General features: G+C 44.3%; 2 protein-coding genes across 3 annotated transcripts in view; one reads left to right on the forward strand and one right to left on the reverse strand.

Moving 5' to 3' along the window:
• Positions 1-8,995, reverse strand: tradd (tnfrsf1a-associated via death domain). The gene is made up of 6 exons (XM_066713531.1): positions 8,847-8,995; positions 6,813-6,899; positions 6,350-6,500; positions 5,579-5,859; positions 4,804-4,954; positions 1-1,904 (listed from the first exon to the last, which is right to left on the reverse strand). Exons 2-6 carry the CDS (start codon positions 6,822-6,824, stop codon positions 1,606-1,608), a joined length of 894 nt encoding a protein of 297 aa, XP_066569628.1. The 5' UTR covers positions 6,825-6,899; positions 8,847-8,995; the 3' UTR covers positions 1-1,605.
• The window catches only part of LOC136758833 (heat shock factor protein 4), a 19,493-nt gene continuing 12,035 nt past the window's right edge, over positions 8,921-16,378 (forward strand). Inside the window, exons 1-4 of one of the 2 annotated variants that reach the window (XM_066713526.1) lie at positions 8,921-9,047; positions 11,427-11,570; positions 11,813-11,997; positions 14,677-14,804. In XM_066713526.1, coding sequence (XP_066569623.1) covers positions 11,434-11,570; positions 11,813-11,997; positions 14,677-14,804 — 450 coding nt within the window. In that variant the 5' untranslated portion in view covers positions 8,921-9,047; positions 11,427-11,433. Of the gene's footprint in view, positions 9,048-9,532; positions 9,607-11,426; positions 11,571-11,812; positions 11,998-14,676; positions 14,805-16,378 lie in introns of those variants that run through there. The other variant, XM_066713525.1, reaches the window with a different exon arrangement.

Raw genomic sequence — 16,378 nt, forward strand, 5'->3', positions numbered from 1 at the left:
TACGAAAAATGACTTTATTTTGTCTTCATGGAAAATATGAATATTTTACCAAAAGCTCCTTGATCACAATGTCTTGTATATAAAGAGCAGGTTCTGCAATGAGATTGGTTTTCTGTTTTTTATTATTTTTAATGCTGATATATGTGGACCAACAGGCATGGAACAGTGGACCCAACATTCCAGGCAGTTGCCACTGTTGGGGTGACAGAATTGGGGTGCAGGAAAGCTTACATGTTAAAACACCCAGAGCTCAATTTGAAAGATGAGGATTCTCCATTCAGAATAGTTCAGAAGAGAAAAAAAACACCCAGAAGCTGTGAAAAGTGCAGGTATACTTCATGATTGTTCTTCATGGGTTAGATTTATCCTTAGCACCAGAAGTCAGCCTTGGCCTGATATTAAAACAAAATCATTAGGAGCATCAGTGCATTTTTACAAGGGAAATAACCTCAACCTCAGAGGTGATACAGTTCAAAGCCCTTCCCAATACCCTCCCAATTATAAGATGTACAACAGTCTATTGGTTGGATAATATACATTTAGCAAAGTGGAAATGGAAAAAAACAAGGACAATTTTGCAGCATTTAAGAAAACAATAATAAAATAACAATGTAGGATATTTGAATATCCCTTGGGACCTGGTCAAGGCGATTATTAAGTGAAAGATGTATGGCACCTATAAGACCCTGCCTAGATCAGTCTGTCATTTTAAACTGGATGACCAAGCAAGAAGGAGCCTGATACGAGAGGCTACAAAGAGTCCCATGGCAATGTTGCAAGAGCTACAGGCTTTTATGGCAAGAATGTAAAAGTGCAAAGTGTAAAGTGTGCATGTGACAACAATATCCTAAGCACTCCCCAAATTTGACCTGTATGGTACTCAAGAAAGCCCACCTTGAATTCCTTATTAAGTATGGAAAAAGTATGCTGTTAATAACCAGTAATATATTCTCTCTCTTAAAACTCTTTGGTTTTCACCCTGGAGTACAAAGACTAATCCACTGCAGCTTTTGCAATTTTAAACAACCTTTCCTGATATGCAGGCAAAGCTGTAAGGAGAAGACAGCACACGCAATGCACGTGTGTACAGGGTCAATACTGAGGCAGCAGGACAGTAGCCTGAGCCACTTCAGGTTTTCCAAGCAAGCAGTTGCACAAGAGACTCTGATGACGTTATTACACACACACACTCACACCAACATACTCTCACAGACACTCACACATATACAGACACAAACACTCTCACATGCACACAGACACATGCTCATACATAGACACCTACACACACAGACAACAACACCAACATACACAGACTCACAGATATACAGACACCAACACATTCTCTCACACACACAGGATCCTCTTATTATCTCAGCTCTACATGTCTCACATGTGAAATGTACTCTGAGTACGATTTTTGGGGTTTTGTTTGTTTTTTATAAAAGCAAGACACATTTGGCCTATGATGTTGTGACTCAAACAGCTAATGCTTGGAAGTTTGTTTTTCTTAAAAAGTAAAAACAAAACTATAACAATAGTAAAACAAATTTGCAGGGAGACAGGGTGGGACATGGAGAGAAAATTAAGAGTCTGGAGATTCTGCTGTCACTCTGTGGGCTGGATTTTCAACATGATTTCAGCCATGCCCACAAGTTTGTTCTCCTCCAGAGCGGTGATGAGGCGGCTCAGGGTGGCAGCCTTGCCCTCGGCCTGCATGAACTTGCTGAGCAGCTGGTAGGCCTGCTCGTACAGGCCCTCGCGTTCGTACTCGTAGGCCAGATTGTCAATGGCCGATCCCGCCAATGCCCGGCAGCTCTTCTGCAAGGAGCGGCCCACTTTCTTCCAGTCCTTCCCCACGTTGCTGGCGAAGCACTGATGGTCGGCCACGGTTAGCTGCCTGTCGTCTGAAACACAGCCGTGAAAAAAGATGACGTCAGCTTTGCCGACGGCATTCAAAAGACGCATGAGTTCCGTCTATGTAGGTTCCCTTAACGGGAATCTGCCTAGAGACAAGCTTAACACCTTCTGCTCTGAGTAACAGAAAGAAGGATGGAAAACGAAGAGAAAGAAAGAAAGAAAAAAGAAAAAACAGACTTGTCACCCATAAAAGCACAGACACTGTTCTCAGCAGACAAAGAATTTGACTGAAAGACACGATGAGTTATTTTGAATCTGCCTCAGATGGATGCAATGACACAATGAGCTAAATCTCTCTTCAGCACTCCAGCAGTATTGGCAGTGCTGACTGACAGCTAAGTCTATTAGCTGGTATTACAGCCACTGACAGCAGTGCTGATTTGTGAAGGAGCCCTGGGTGAGCCTCAGATCTCCCTGGCCTGCTGACTGGCCGAATTCCCTCAACACATCTCACTCCAGTCCAACCAGTGTGAACAGATCATATGACACCACAGTTAAGTCAGTCTGGATGTATGGAAGCGCGAAGACTCTGCTCAGGAAAAAACACATCAGCAGCTCTTGACTGCGCACAGACTGGGCCCACAGGCAGCATATAAATTGCACGAGTATGTTCTTGCTTAGATGCAGCTAAATTTAATCCTGCAGCAAGGTTAGCATGAAGGAGTGGGAAAATCAGGGCGCGTGTGGATTCCGTTATTAACAAAACACATCCAGGCTTTCCAATTAGTCCACAATCCCCCGACCCCCGACTTCACACTCACGGCTTTCACTGAGGCCTATGGTTCATGTAAAAGGGGCAGCTGGGTCTCATCCATGACACATACAGTGAGGGAAAAAAGTATTTGATCCCCTGCTGATTTTGTACGTTTGCCCACTGACAAAGGAATGATCAGTCTATAATTTTAATGGTAGGTGTATTTTAACAGTGAGAGACAGAATAACAGCAAACAAATCCAGAAAAACGCATTTCAAAAAAGTTATAAATTTATTTGCATGTTAATGAGGGAAATAAGTATTTGATCCCCTATCAATCAGCAAGATTTCTGGCTCCCAGGTGTCTTTTATACAGGTAACGAGCTGAGATTAGGAGCATTCTCTTAAAGGGACTCTCCTAATCTCAGCTCGTTACCTGTATAAAAGACACCTGTCCACAGAAGCAATCAATCAATCAGACTCCAAACTCTCCACCATGGCCAAGACCAAAGAGCTGTCCAAGGATGTCAGGGACAAGATTGTAGACCTACACAAGGCTGGAATGGGCTACAAGACCATCGCCAAGCAGCTTGGTGAGAAGGTGACAACAGTTGGTGCGATTATTCGCAAATGGAAGAAACACAAAATAACTGTCAGTCTCCCTCAGTCTGGGGCTCCATGCAAGATCTCACCTTGTGGAGTTTCAATGATCATGAGAACAGTGAGGAATCAGCCCAGAACTACACGGGAGGATCTTGTTAATGATCTCAAGGCAGCTGGGACCATAGTAACCAAGAAAACAATTGGTAACACACTACGCCATGAAGGACTGAAATCCTGCAGCGCCCGCAAGGTCCCCCTGCTCAAGAAAGCACATGTACAGGCCCGTCTGAAGTTTGCCAATGAACATCTGAGTGATTCAGAGGAGAACTGGGTGAAAGTGTTGTGGTCAGATGAGACCAAAATCGAGCTCTTTGACATCAACTCAACTCGCCGTGTTTGGAGGAGGAGGATTGACCCCAAGAAACCATCCCCACCGTCAAACATGGAGGTGGAAACATTATGCTTTGGGGGTGTTTTTCTGCTAAGGGGACAGGACAACTGCACCGCATCAAAGGGACGATGGACGGGGCCATGTACCGTCAAATCTTGGGTGAGAACCTCCTTCCCTCAGCCAGGGCATTGAAAATGGGTCGTGGATGGGTATTCCAGCATGACAATGACCCAAAACACACAGCCAAGGCAACAAAGGAGTGGCTCAAGAAGAAGCACATTAAGGTCCTGGAGTGGCCTAGCCAGTCTCCAGACCTTAATCCCATAGAAAATCTGTGGAGGGAGCTGAAGGTTCGAGTTGCCAAACGTCAGCCTCGAAACCTTAATGACTTGGAGAGGATCTGCAAAGAGGAGTGGGACAAAATCCCTCCTGAGATGTGTGCAAACCTGGTGGCCAACTACAAGAAACGTCTGACCTCTGTGATTGCCAACAAGGGTTTTGCCACCAAGTACTAAGTCAAAGGGGTCAAATACTTATTTCCCTCATTAACATACAAATCAATTTATAACTTTTTTGAAATGCGTTTTTCTGGATTTGTTTGCTGTTATTCTGTCTCTCACTGTTAAAATACACCCACCATTAAAATTATAGACTGATCATTTTTTGTCACTGGGCAAACGTACAAAATCAGCAGGGGATCAAATACTTGACAGCCAAGACTTTGCCTCGTTTCCTTCAACCACAGAGAAGCATCGCACAAGCTGGATTAGCCACAATTATTAAAGGTAAGGTGAGCTTATTCCCCATATCAGTGAGGAACAACATCTAGTCAATTTAGCTCTGACATCCCTGGGCTGCCTACTATGGGAGGCAAGCAGAGCATCTCTCTCTGGGTAAAGCCTTGGATTTACAGTTAGAAAAAGAAAACGATATGGTAATCTGTTTGTGTTTTACTCTTTGAATTTGCCTCTTAATTGTTCCTCTACCAAGAAAGTGAGGATTTACCATCCTTATGATAGCTGCGGACCTACAGTCCCACACAGCAAAGCCGGCTGGGTTCAGAGGTCTGTTACCCACAGCTGAAAATCAAGGGGAGGGTATATTTTATATATATTAAGGAAATAGTTCCTTCTCGCCACAGCTACTCTATGCAACCCTGCTTCAGACACACACACACACACACACACACAGTCCCTTACCGAAAACTCTGCTCTGGAAGTAGAAACAGTTAGGGGCCAATGTGGGGTCTTTCACCAGTGAAATGGAGGCCTGAGGGGCCCGCTCGCCCACAAGCAGACTCTGCAGTTTCTGCTCCAGCTCGGACACCTCATCATCCCTCAGCCGATCGGGCTGCAGGCAGAAGAAAGGACAGGTGTGTCCGTTAACCGGGATGACACACAGAGGGTTCTGCAAAGGAGCTCGCAGAGCAAAGCCCTTCATCTCCTCGTGAAGAGTCGTCATGGAGTTTCTGAGAGCTCTGTGTTCTGCTCTGTTATCTGCTGCTTAGCAACAACCTCAGCAACACATATGAGTAAGGTGGACATTAAATTATGTTCAGAGAAAAGAACAAAAAAACAGCAAAGAAATATTTCTGGGTCGACACTCTGAGTTCTGCATTTAATTTGTATCAACACCATTAACAGGTTTTTTTGTTCCCCTAACAACTGAGTTGCACAACACTTTAAGCTGTCATGTTTACTGTACGAAAACAGTGAAACACCATTCCAACACATACTGCCGTTTACTGCAAGTTTCAATGCATCTTGGTGGTCTTTAATTGTAACAGAAACAAATAGCACTGCCATTAGCCATTTAGAAATTAGATACTGTTGCATTTTGAGAGAGCGAATTGCAGCTAGTTTAAGGTATCCACCATAATTCAACAACAAGGCACTTTGGGCCACTTTTGTGCGTCTTATTATTTCACTTGACATTAGGAGGAACTTTGCACTAGAATGCAGAGCGCCGTCTCACCTGCTCCCGGTGGATGTGCTGCAGACACAGGTCCTCGTCTTTGAGAAAGTCATCCAGGGTTTCACTGCCGGCCTTGAGCTGGGTGGTAATGGGGATCTCCTCCTCGGTTGGCAGCAGGTGGCTCAGGTGCTGACCGAAAAACTGCTGCACCGACCCGCTGCTATAGCTCTGCAGGAACCTCCTGCACTTCGCCTCCTCCACGAACTTAATCAGGACCCCCAAGCTGGGCTGGGCATCATGCACTTTCAAGACTTCATACCCCTCCAAGCCCCCTACAGCATCTGAAGGAAGAAGAGGTGTAAGGAAAACGTGAGTACCAAAAAGAGAATCCACAGACTCACACTACTCGGGGCTCTGTAAACACTCCCCCGCCCGCCCCTCCACCTGCACCTGGCACCCTCAGCAGGCTCCTCCCTCTCCCACTGCGCACTTTGGGTACTACCAGGGTGCGCCAGACTTCCCATTTCAATTCTTAAGCCTTGCTGTTGCTTTTACATTGTTTTTTGCTGTACGTGTAAGAAGCTCATCTGTCTATTTTTTCGGCGAAGCAAGGCCTGTTTTCAATTCAAACGCCAATCTGAAATTCCAAATCTGGAACATCATTATTTACACTGGGCAGACATCAGGCACCTCGCACACACTGACAACTACTGTCCAGCGAGGCATCGAAAATTTGCCACTAGAGTGGGGTAGTGAAGTTTCCGTTTGAAATGAGTGTAGAACTCTCTCTCTTGCGGTTATGCCCCCCACCACACACACACACATACCTACCTGATAGTGCTAGCTTGAGAGCTTTGAAAATGTTGAATTTCTGGTCGTCTTCTTTGTACAAGTCTAGCAGATCGATATGTGCAGAATCAGACTGAAGGAACAGAAACACACTCCCGGTCCATGACCCAGACCCACAGTTTGACATCAGTTTCTGGAGAAAAAAACATATAGATAAAAACCAGAACAAGTCAGAGACTGTCACATTGACTTCATTGGGATTATTATATGAAATGTACTCTATATAGCCCAGAATAACAGGAAAAGCCTCCTTCTGCTGGCAACAGATTACATGGTCCTACAGAAATTATGGGCTGTGAGTTCAGTTTTTGGACCAGGTGTACCAGGACCTGTTCCTCCCTTGGTGTTATACATTTGTTGTGACATCTTTCTGTTTTGAACAGAAGAGCTCCCACCTTCCCCTTCCTCTCCCTCCCTCTCCCTCTCCCTCTCTCTGTGCAGTTACCTTTCCGTCCATTGTATCCAATGACTGGGCATTACTGTGTGGCCACTTCAATGCCAAGTTTGTTCTTCTTTAAAACCACATGGCTCCCTGCACAAATAAACACATCCATAAGAAGAATACAAATTAATATTTTAAAATACATGTATAAAGCGGATTTATTGGATACATACATATCCAGCATTCTGAAGGCTATTATAACAGAAGCTATTATTATTATTATTTTAGTAATAATTTTAATAAATGTGCTGGGTCGGAGTGTGGCTCACATTTTCACAGGTGCAAAGGTCTTCTCAGGTAATATACCATACCAACCTCTAAAGGGAAATATTATTCAGCTACAAACCTACTACACAGATCTGTGAATATCTGTATAAATCTCACCAGGTTTTACCTTTCCTTAAGAAAAGTAAAAAGGCAAGGATACAATGCTTACTATACTGGCAGTGTAATATCTTACTGCATATAACTCAAGTCCCAAGATTTTAAAAGACGTTATGTTGCCTTGAACTATTTATTGAAACCAAACTCACAAAATTGTAATAAAAACCTGTGTACAAAGACATCCTTCAATAAAAGGAACTAAGGTTAAGTACACAGTAAATGTACTTGGTTTTACTTGGTGTACTTATTGTACCACACAACATTATTTCCCCCTATCTGGTTTATGGGTAGCCTACAGTCTTAAACTGGGAGGGAGAACTTTGTGCAAAGACTATTTGTGACGGAGCCAAAGATCAGGGTGGGTGCCAGGTGACTCACCAAGGCTGCACAGCTACACCCAGCGTGCCTAATCCCAGTCCCAGTCACTGTACAGAGTCCCAGTCCCAGTCACTGTACAGAGTCCCAGTCCCAATCACTGTACAGAGTCCCAGTCACTGTACAGAGTCCCAGTCCCAATCACTGTACAGAGTCCCAGTCACTGTACAGAGTCCCAGTCACTGTACAGAGTCCCAGTCCCAATCACTGTACAGAGTCCCAGTCACTGTACAGAGTCCCAGTCCCAATCACTGTACAGAGTCCCAGTCACTGTACAGAGTCCCAGTCCCAATCACTGTACAGAGTCCCAGTCCCAATCACTGTACAGAGTCCCAGTCCCAATCACTGTACAGAGTCCCAGTCACTGTACAGAGTCCCAGTCCCAATCACTGTACAGAGTCCCAGTCACTGTACAGAGTCCCAGTCCCAATCACTGTACAGAGTCCCAGTCCCAGTCACTGTACAGAGTCCCAGTCACTGTACAGAGTCCCAGTCCCAATCACTGTACAGAGTCCCAGTCCCAGTCACTGTACAGAGTCCCAATCACTGTACAGAGTCCCAATCACTGTACAGAGGGAAGATGTATGATTGGTGCTTCCTTTATAGTCATAATAGGCATAATATATTATTTCATAACAAAAAAATAAAAAATAAAGGGTTAAACTTCAAACCGGAATTCCTTTTTAAATCAACAAAATGATCAATAAAAAAAAAAAAAAAAAAAAAAAAAACGTTTAAAGTCGTCTCTAATCATTTATGGGACTGTGTTTTTTAATTAGTCTATAATATTGTATCCAAACTTGCAATTGTGTACTATTTAAACATTGTTGTGGGTGTTGACCTGCGATTAAATGTACACTATTTTAAACACGGAAGGCCCGGCTCTAAAGGCTAATCATAAATGGGTTTGATTTTTCTAAAACTACAGCAATGTCTTACGCCACCAGCACAGGAAACTGGTGGCTGATTAATACAAACTAAACCGTGAACATCTTATAAGATCACATTTTACACTGGCCATGTTCACGGACATGTGCGTATTCGGCCAAACCACTGATTTCCACCAGCCAGTAACGTCCTAATGCAGCGTGAAGGATGAGAAAGCAGAGACACAGACACACTTCACCCAGATCAGCAACACTGAATCTGCAGCAGCAACGAAAAAGCAGACCTCGAAACTAAAGCTTTCTCTTGCTACAGCGGGAAACACTCGGTACACAGACGTTTTACAGCAGACTTTTAAACAGTGACAAACAGCAGCTACAGCAGCAGTCTTACCTCCGTGCGAGCGGGTGGCGCGCAGCTTCCTGTCTGACAGGCCCGGGAATCGCTGCCCGGGAGCGGCGCGCCGGCGGACTTTCCCCCCGTGTCGGTGCCAGGTGGCCGAGAAGACGCTTCAAAGCTCGGCCTCCCGCAAACAGGAAGTGGTCGAACGAGGAAAGCCGCTTCAAACGTGCTGTCATACGCCGACAATTCAAGGTAAGGACTTTCGCACACGGCGTGCAAAGACGCGTACAGAAAGTCACATGACCCGATATTTCGGGTGGATTATTTTCACAGCATAAAGGGACTGGACATGCACAATATTATGTATCCTGATGATGATGGCAGTGATTTTCTGTTATTATTATTATTATTATTATTATTATTATTATTATTATATTAAACCTAATCAATTGCACTGCCACACCCACACTTTGAAAATGATTATATATATATATATATATATATATTGTTTTATTATGTATGTGTTCATAAATGCAAGGCATAAACACATTCATTTTAAAATATAGCCTGCATATAACACACTGTAGCAATCTGTCCAGTTTCGGTGTGTATTACGTTTATGCTAAACACATGCACACACATTCGGTATGACGCCATTGGTCTGGGACAACGCCCATCCTCCTCGTCCTGCCTCCCGATTGGCGCAGGCCTGTGACGTGTATGTCGGATCGTGACGACAAAAACAACTCACTTCCTGGTTCGCGATGCAGGAGGGCTTAGGGGACAGAGAGGGGTGTTGCTTCGTTTGCCGGTAAGGGGGAGGTCAGCAAACTCAAATCAGATTGTTGATGCTTGTGTAGCCTACTAAGTGTATATGTAGAAACCGAAATGAATGCATGTATTGCATTGTCGTGTTGTGAGATACTTCATTCGGAGTTGCTTGTTGTTGTTGTCAGACGTCTGTCACATCGCTAACGAGTGGCTGTGCGTTGTCAGGTACTGGAAGTAAACAATATTGCTAAAACACAGGCGTGTTTATTAAAATAAAGTATATGATTGAGAATACGAACGCGACAAGTATTTAGCATTATTGTGCTTTATTTATGACGCAAGATTTTTAAAACTTTGTAGAGATGATTAATTTGTATCCATGCATAAATTAATTAATTATTTAGTACAGTAGCCTGTCGTAGTATTTTTGTAGAAACTGTACTTTTACGCTTGAGGTATTTACCATAAACCGCACTGTTCATGAGGGAAGTTTATGTTGATACACAATGAAGTCATACAGTTGGGTCTGCATTCGTTGGATGTAACTGTATTAACTCTAACAGGTAGTCACTGAAGTCGATGCAGTGCTTTTTACTTAAGTCTTACTGTAGTTGCTCTGATATAAGTTACAGGGAAAACAATGTGTTAATTTTGCTGTAAACTTAATCATTTTCATTGGACAAACACTAAAGAAGATGTTAAATATACACCGATCAGCCATAACATTATGACCACCTGCCTAATATTGTGTAGGTCCCCCTTTTGCCGCCAAAACAGGCCTGACCCGTCGAGGCATGGACTCCACTAGACCTCTGAAGGTGTGCTGTGGTATCTGGCACCAAGACGTTAGCAGCAGATCCTTTAAGTCCTGTAAGTTGCGAGGTGGGGCCTCCATGGATCGGACTTGTTTGTCCAGCACATCCCACAGATGCTCGATTGGATTGAGATCTGGGGAATTTGGAGGCCAAGTCAACACCCTGAACTTGTGATTCATCAGACCAGGCCACCTTCTTCCATTGCTCCGTGGTCCAGTTCTGATGCTCACGTGCCCATTGTAGGCGCTTTCGGCAGTGGACAGGGGTCAGCATGGGCACCCTGACTGGTCTGCGGCTACGCAGCCCCATACGCAACAAACTGTGATGCACTGTGTGTTCTGACACCTTTCTATCAGAACCAGCATTCACTTTTTCAGCAATTTGAGCTACAGTAGCTCGTCTGTTGGATAAGACCACACAGGCCAGCCTTCGCTCCCCACATGCATCAATGAGCCTTGGCTGCCCATGACCCTGTCGCCGGTTCACCGCTTTTCCTTCCTTGGACCACTTTTGATAGGTACTGACCACTGCAGACCGGGAACACCCCACAAGAGCTGCAGTTTTGGAGATGCTCTGACCCAGTCGTCTAGCCATCACAATTTGGCCCTTGTCAAAGTCGCTCAGATCCTAACGCTTGCCCATTTTTCCTGCTTCTAACACATCAAATTTGAGGACAAAATGTTCACTTGCTGCCTAATATATCCCACCCACTGACAGGTGCCATGATAACGAGATTATCAGTGTTATTCACTTCACCTGTCAGTGGTCATAATGTTATGGCTGATCAGTGTATTTTTGGTAATAGACAATTGTAATGTAGTATTTTACAGCTCCTCGTTTTACATATTTTTCCCTGGATGCATGCTAACTTTAAATAAAGAAATATGCTCACTTGTTTTAGAGCTTGAGGCTTTGTGTGTGTGTGTTTTGTATAGGGCAATTACTAGTTCTATAGAAACCCTTGTGATAATTCTATAATACACCTGTTCAGTGTTTTAAGTATTGGTACTCCACCCTTAACTCTCTGGCCTTTGTCTCCCTTCAGAAGCATCATGGAGTGTCCAGAGGAGATTCTTGCTCAGATCTTCTCCTACCTGCCCCTGTGTGACAGATACAGCGCATCCTTAGTGTGTAGGAAATGGTGCCAAACCATGACCTACCCTTCTGTGTGGTATTACACCGAGGTCAGGTGGGTGACTCAAAAGTGACTCTGCACACACATACATAATACACACAGCCTCCCCTTCCCAGGTCACGCCAGCACAGTTTCAGATCTCATCTGCCCATCTTCTCCATGCTCCTCTTCTGGGTCAGGTTTAATCTCTTGGGATCCATTCTATAGCTTTAGTCTTATCTCAGATCTGTGTACACATCTATGTATGTAATAATATGTATATGTATATGTATCTGAAACCTGCATCTTGTTGGCAGCTGTGAGTTCGGCACAGAGGACCACGGTCTGCAACAGTTCTGCCAGCTGCTGAGGAAGGTCAAGCACCTGAAGATAGTCCTCCACCAACCCAAAGAAGTGGAAAACCGCAACACGGCCATTAAGGTTTTACATTACGCGACCGACAGAGACAACAGACTCCAAAACCTCTCCATCAGCTGCACGGGTGAGTTCCCTCTGTTCTATTCGGGTGAGGATATCCTCAGGAGCATCGAAGGGGTCTGTCTGAATGAAACCAGTGGCCTCTCTCTCAGGGAGGTTGACTTCAGGGATATGCCTTTTACGCTGAGTGCTTCCCTGATTAGGAACATTGCTAGCAGGAGCCCTAACTTGCAGAAACTGTACATCAATAACATGACCCTTGTGTGCAACGTGACCACAGACACCATTAAGGAGGTGCTGATGCTTTGCCCAGAGTTGCGTGTTCTCGGGGTGTTCTACGCCAGCTTATCAGAAAAGGTGCTGAGTGTTTTGCTGGACCCAGAAAGGCGTCCATTTGCGTTGCTGGAGCTGTACTGCGAGCGCACGGACAAGTACGTCCCGGCCATTTCCAAAGAGTTCTGGACAGCTCTGTGCGAAAGGCACCCCGCGCTCTGTGTCAACGTCATTCTCAACCATACCCTCCCTGCCAAGAAGATCCTAAAGATTTTGCAACCAGGGATTCCCATCAAGACCCTGGAGCTAATCACGTACACATACCTGGTGAAGGAGATCCAGTTTGTGGCCGACAACTACTGCAGCACGCTGGAGAGACTGGTGCTGCAGACGACCTCCTCCGAAGAACTGAACTCTGCCCTCGTGGACCTGGCCCTTCGCTGCTCCTGCCTGAGGGAGATCCACTGCTACTGCGTGGTGTCGCGGGACGTCGTGCAGGCCTTCCTCACCAGCTGCCCAGACCTGTGGAGATACACCCTGAAGACGGTCAAGGAGCCTCACCCTTGGCGATGCACGGTGCTTAGATGAGAAGGAACCAGACACTTCTCGCTCCTGCCTGCAGGGGTTGCAAAATCCAGTTTCTGTTTACTTGCACAACATTTTCACCTCCTACCTTTTGCACAACAATGCCTGCCATTGTTTCCACAAGCACCTTTCCTGCTGAAATGTGCTTCTGCAGTGTGCCTTTTTTTTGTGTGTGTGTGTTTTGTTTTTATTTTTCCATGGAAAAAGTGTGGAGGGGGTAAAAACAAACAAACAAATAAACAGTTACAGCTAAAGACTTTTATAATAGAATAAAAACCTCTAAAATTATATTTTGTTATAATTGCCTACCTTTCTCATGTAACACTGTTTTTCTGTAATAGGATCAAATGAGGATGCTGGGTGGCTCAAACAATAAATGCGTGCACTCAGAGCATGGATCCTTGGTTATAATACTAATATTCATACTTCTATTTAAAAGTACTATTGTTATTATTTTAATATTTTTATTATTATAATGATGACTTGATCACAGTCGGGCTGAGTGCTGGCAGGGGTGCTTAGGATAGACGCCACCCAGAGTTCTCTTTGACTAGTAGTGCAATTTTCAACCACTGCAGCTAACGGGCCCCGGAGAGCCACACGGCAGTGGGTTGTGTAGCTCAACCGTTATCATGAATCTGTGACTTGACACACGTGTACGTTTCAGGTCTATTCTGTTTTACTTCACTTCCAAAAGGCTGTTTCTTCTGCCTTTGCCTTCACCTGAATAGTATCATGAGATATAACCGTTACACTTCTGATGTGAATTTGCACATGCCGTGAAGAGCTTTCTTTTAAATTGATGACCTCGGGGGAATGTAAACTTGGTTTTAAGTTGTAGGGAAAATATCATTCTGGTTTATCAAGGGAAGGCCGGTTTCATTGTGTTGTTTCTTGGTGTTTAGAGTGAATAAGTTGGGATCGGAGCCACACGTGGCTGATGTCCTCTTTGGTGATATTCTATTAGTTTTGTTTTTTAATGATTTGTAAAGTTTAGAGTTGGAATTCTGATTTACAGTGAAAGAGCATCTGGATTTATAATTCTGACTTTAATAACAATAAAAAAAAAAAAAAATCTTTGCAATGTTTGTTCTGATGTATTTCATGTCACGTGTCCCCTCTATGTTGTCTCAGATCAAACTGTACCTTCATTCAGTTTTGATGCAGTACTGTGATGCAACCAAGAGAAATCAAGTCAAAATGTACACAAAGGATTAAGAATTATGTTTTATTATTTTCTGTGCCAATGTTTTTTTTAATCCTTTTTGATAACTTAATTTAATTTTATATGAATTCAACCTGTACTGTAACTGTCAGTCCCAAGTACAACTGTAATATTTGAATGGGATGATCTTTACAGGTAGTGTTTGGGGAGCCTTTATTTATATAAAATGTTTCCCTGTCTCCCTTAACTGACAACCCAACCCCTCTTCCTTTGATGTCGGCTTCAACCAACGTGCAGCTCCACCACGGCCAGTCCAGGGTGTTAATCATGCAGAAAGCGGCTGCAGGGAGTTGTCAACTGGATTTGAAAGGGCTCAGTTAATTGAAAACAAATCTTGGAACAAATGGCATCCGCAGCCCTGCACCACGCATTCTGTTGTACATTTTCAGCTGTTAGCACTGCTTCTCTGTGCTGTATTATGCTAGGCATGACTGTGCATTATTCACACCATTGTGATGGCCTATATTGTTCTGTTATTCAGGCCTTTGTGGGGCGTGTATGGTGATGTGGCGAGCTTTGTGCTGACTGTGGAGGGTGCTAGCAGGGGTGATATGGATCAGGAGCAGGTCAGCTTCAGTCGACACCAGGGCCAGATCCCAGGCACAGAGATGGAATAGGACACGCTTTCTGGTTTTATTTCTTTATTTTCTGGATTGACAGTGATGCAGGAGTCTCCCAACTCTCTTGGCATGGACGGAGGGTACACCAGCAACGTCCCAGCGTTTCTCACCAAGCTCTGGACGCTGGTAGAGGATCCTGAGACCAACCACCTGATCTGCTGGAGCGCAGTGAGTACCTGTCCCCCCACACTCTGCGGCTGCTCCGGTCCGGCTCGCGGTCCTGTCAGGCACTGGGAATTTAGAACGACTGTGAAGGAATGAAGACTGTAGCCTGAGAATTGTGATTGTTGTTTGTTTTATTTATATATTTAAGTGTGTGTGGGGTATATTTCTATAATTGACAAGAAACTTAAAAAAAAAACTAACTTACTGAGGTTGCAGTGCCACAATCAGGATGGCTTACTGATTAAATAAATCTTCACGGATCGCGAATAGCCGTGACTACATTACTTAGGGAGTAAGGATAGGTATAGGTAAAAGAGAAAACGTTTGTGCCAGGCTCTCTGCTTTGGATATGGACAAGGACAAAGAGGGTTTCTGTCTTTTAACAAAACACCTGTTCAGTTTTTTTTATTTTTTATCCAAAAGGTGAGGTTTCTTTCACTCCCAATTATAAAGTTTCATTTGAATTCTGCTGCGGGGGTGCAGTTCATGTTGTTGAAAAGGAGACACTTTTTACTTTCCTGGTGATTTGGCAGGAACAGTTTTGACTTGTTTGGGGTCAGTCACCAGTTCGCAGCTGATGCTCTCAAATTCCTTGATGCGCACTAATGAGTTGAATCTGTGCCCCGTGGTGCCTATCCGCGCGTTTCTGTTGGCTGGTTTGAGCTGTGTGACCCCAGTCTTCGGTGGAGAGAGATGGATACTCCTGATGCCCCCGTGGCTGGTGACTCCTAGCGCCCCGCACAGTGTCGATAGTCCAGACCAGCAGACTTGAGCCAGAAGATTGCTCCTATGGTTTCTGCCCTCCCTCAATACGATTACAAACTCTGCTTTCTATCCTGCTTGATGGAGTGAGCCTGGTGGTTTGTAAACTTCTCTCCTCAGTGCAGAACACAACACATCAGCCATGGCTGTGTTCCCAGCGGCCGGAGACGTTCATTAGCTTTCAACCTCCCTCTTGTGCCCGTTCTTGCTCTCTACCATATCTCTAAAGTAAATATGAGCGAGGGCAGTTCTTGTTTTCATTCTAATTAATACTTGGTTCAAAAAATGCTGCTGACACCTCTTGTTTTTATATATTTTTTTGTTGTTATTATTACTCAGCTGCAAGTGTCCAAGGGCTTCCACAGAGTTTAGTCTGAATAGGAAACCCATTGATTGAACTCCGTGGCCCAAATCTCCCTGGGACTCCGCTGTGTGTGGATTTCGATACACCATTTGATTTCAGTCGTCTCCGTATGCTCTGTGCAACATTAAACCTGCAGTTGGTCATCGCAGGTAATGGGGCTAGAAATAGCGTTATTTAAATTAGACTGTCTCTCTCACTCTCTCCCTCTCTCTCTCCCCTTTTTGGCCTTGTTCTCAAAAAACATAGATATTAAAATAATTTAGTCCACTTCGAGGTACAAAGCAGAAAAATAATTAGGGAACTCAAGTGGATCTAAGAATAGCAGAGGACGAGTGATGCAGTGAAAGCACGTTCAGTGTTGCATTGTTTCTCTGGGTACCGTGAACAATCTCAATACAATGTGTTTTTTTTAACAAAGTTTTTTTTAAATAATTGGCATCAAAGGATACCC

This window comes from Amia ocellicauda, chromosome 9, assembly GCF_036373705.1.
Source record: "Amia ocellicauda isolate fAmiCal2 chromosome 9, fAmiCal2.hap1, whole genome shotgun sequence".
In the NCBI taxonomy this organism is placed as follows: domain Eukaryota; kingdom Metazoa; phylum Chordata; class Actinopteri; order Amiiformes; family Amiidae; genus Amia; species Amia ocellicauda.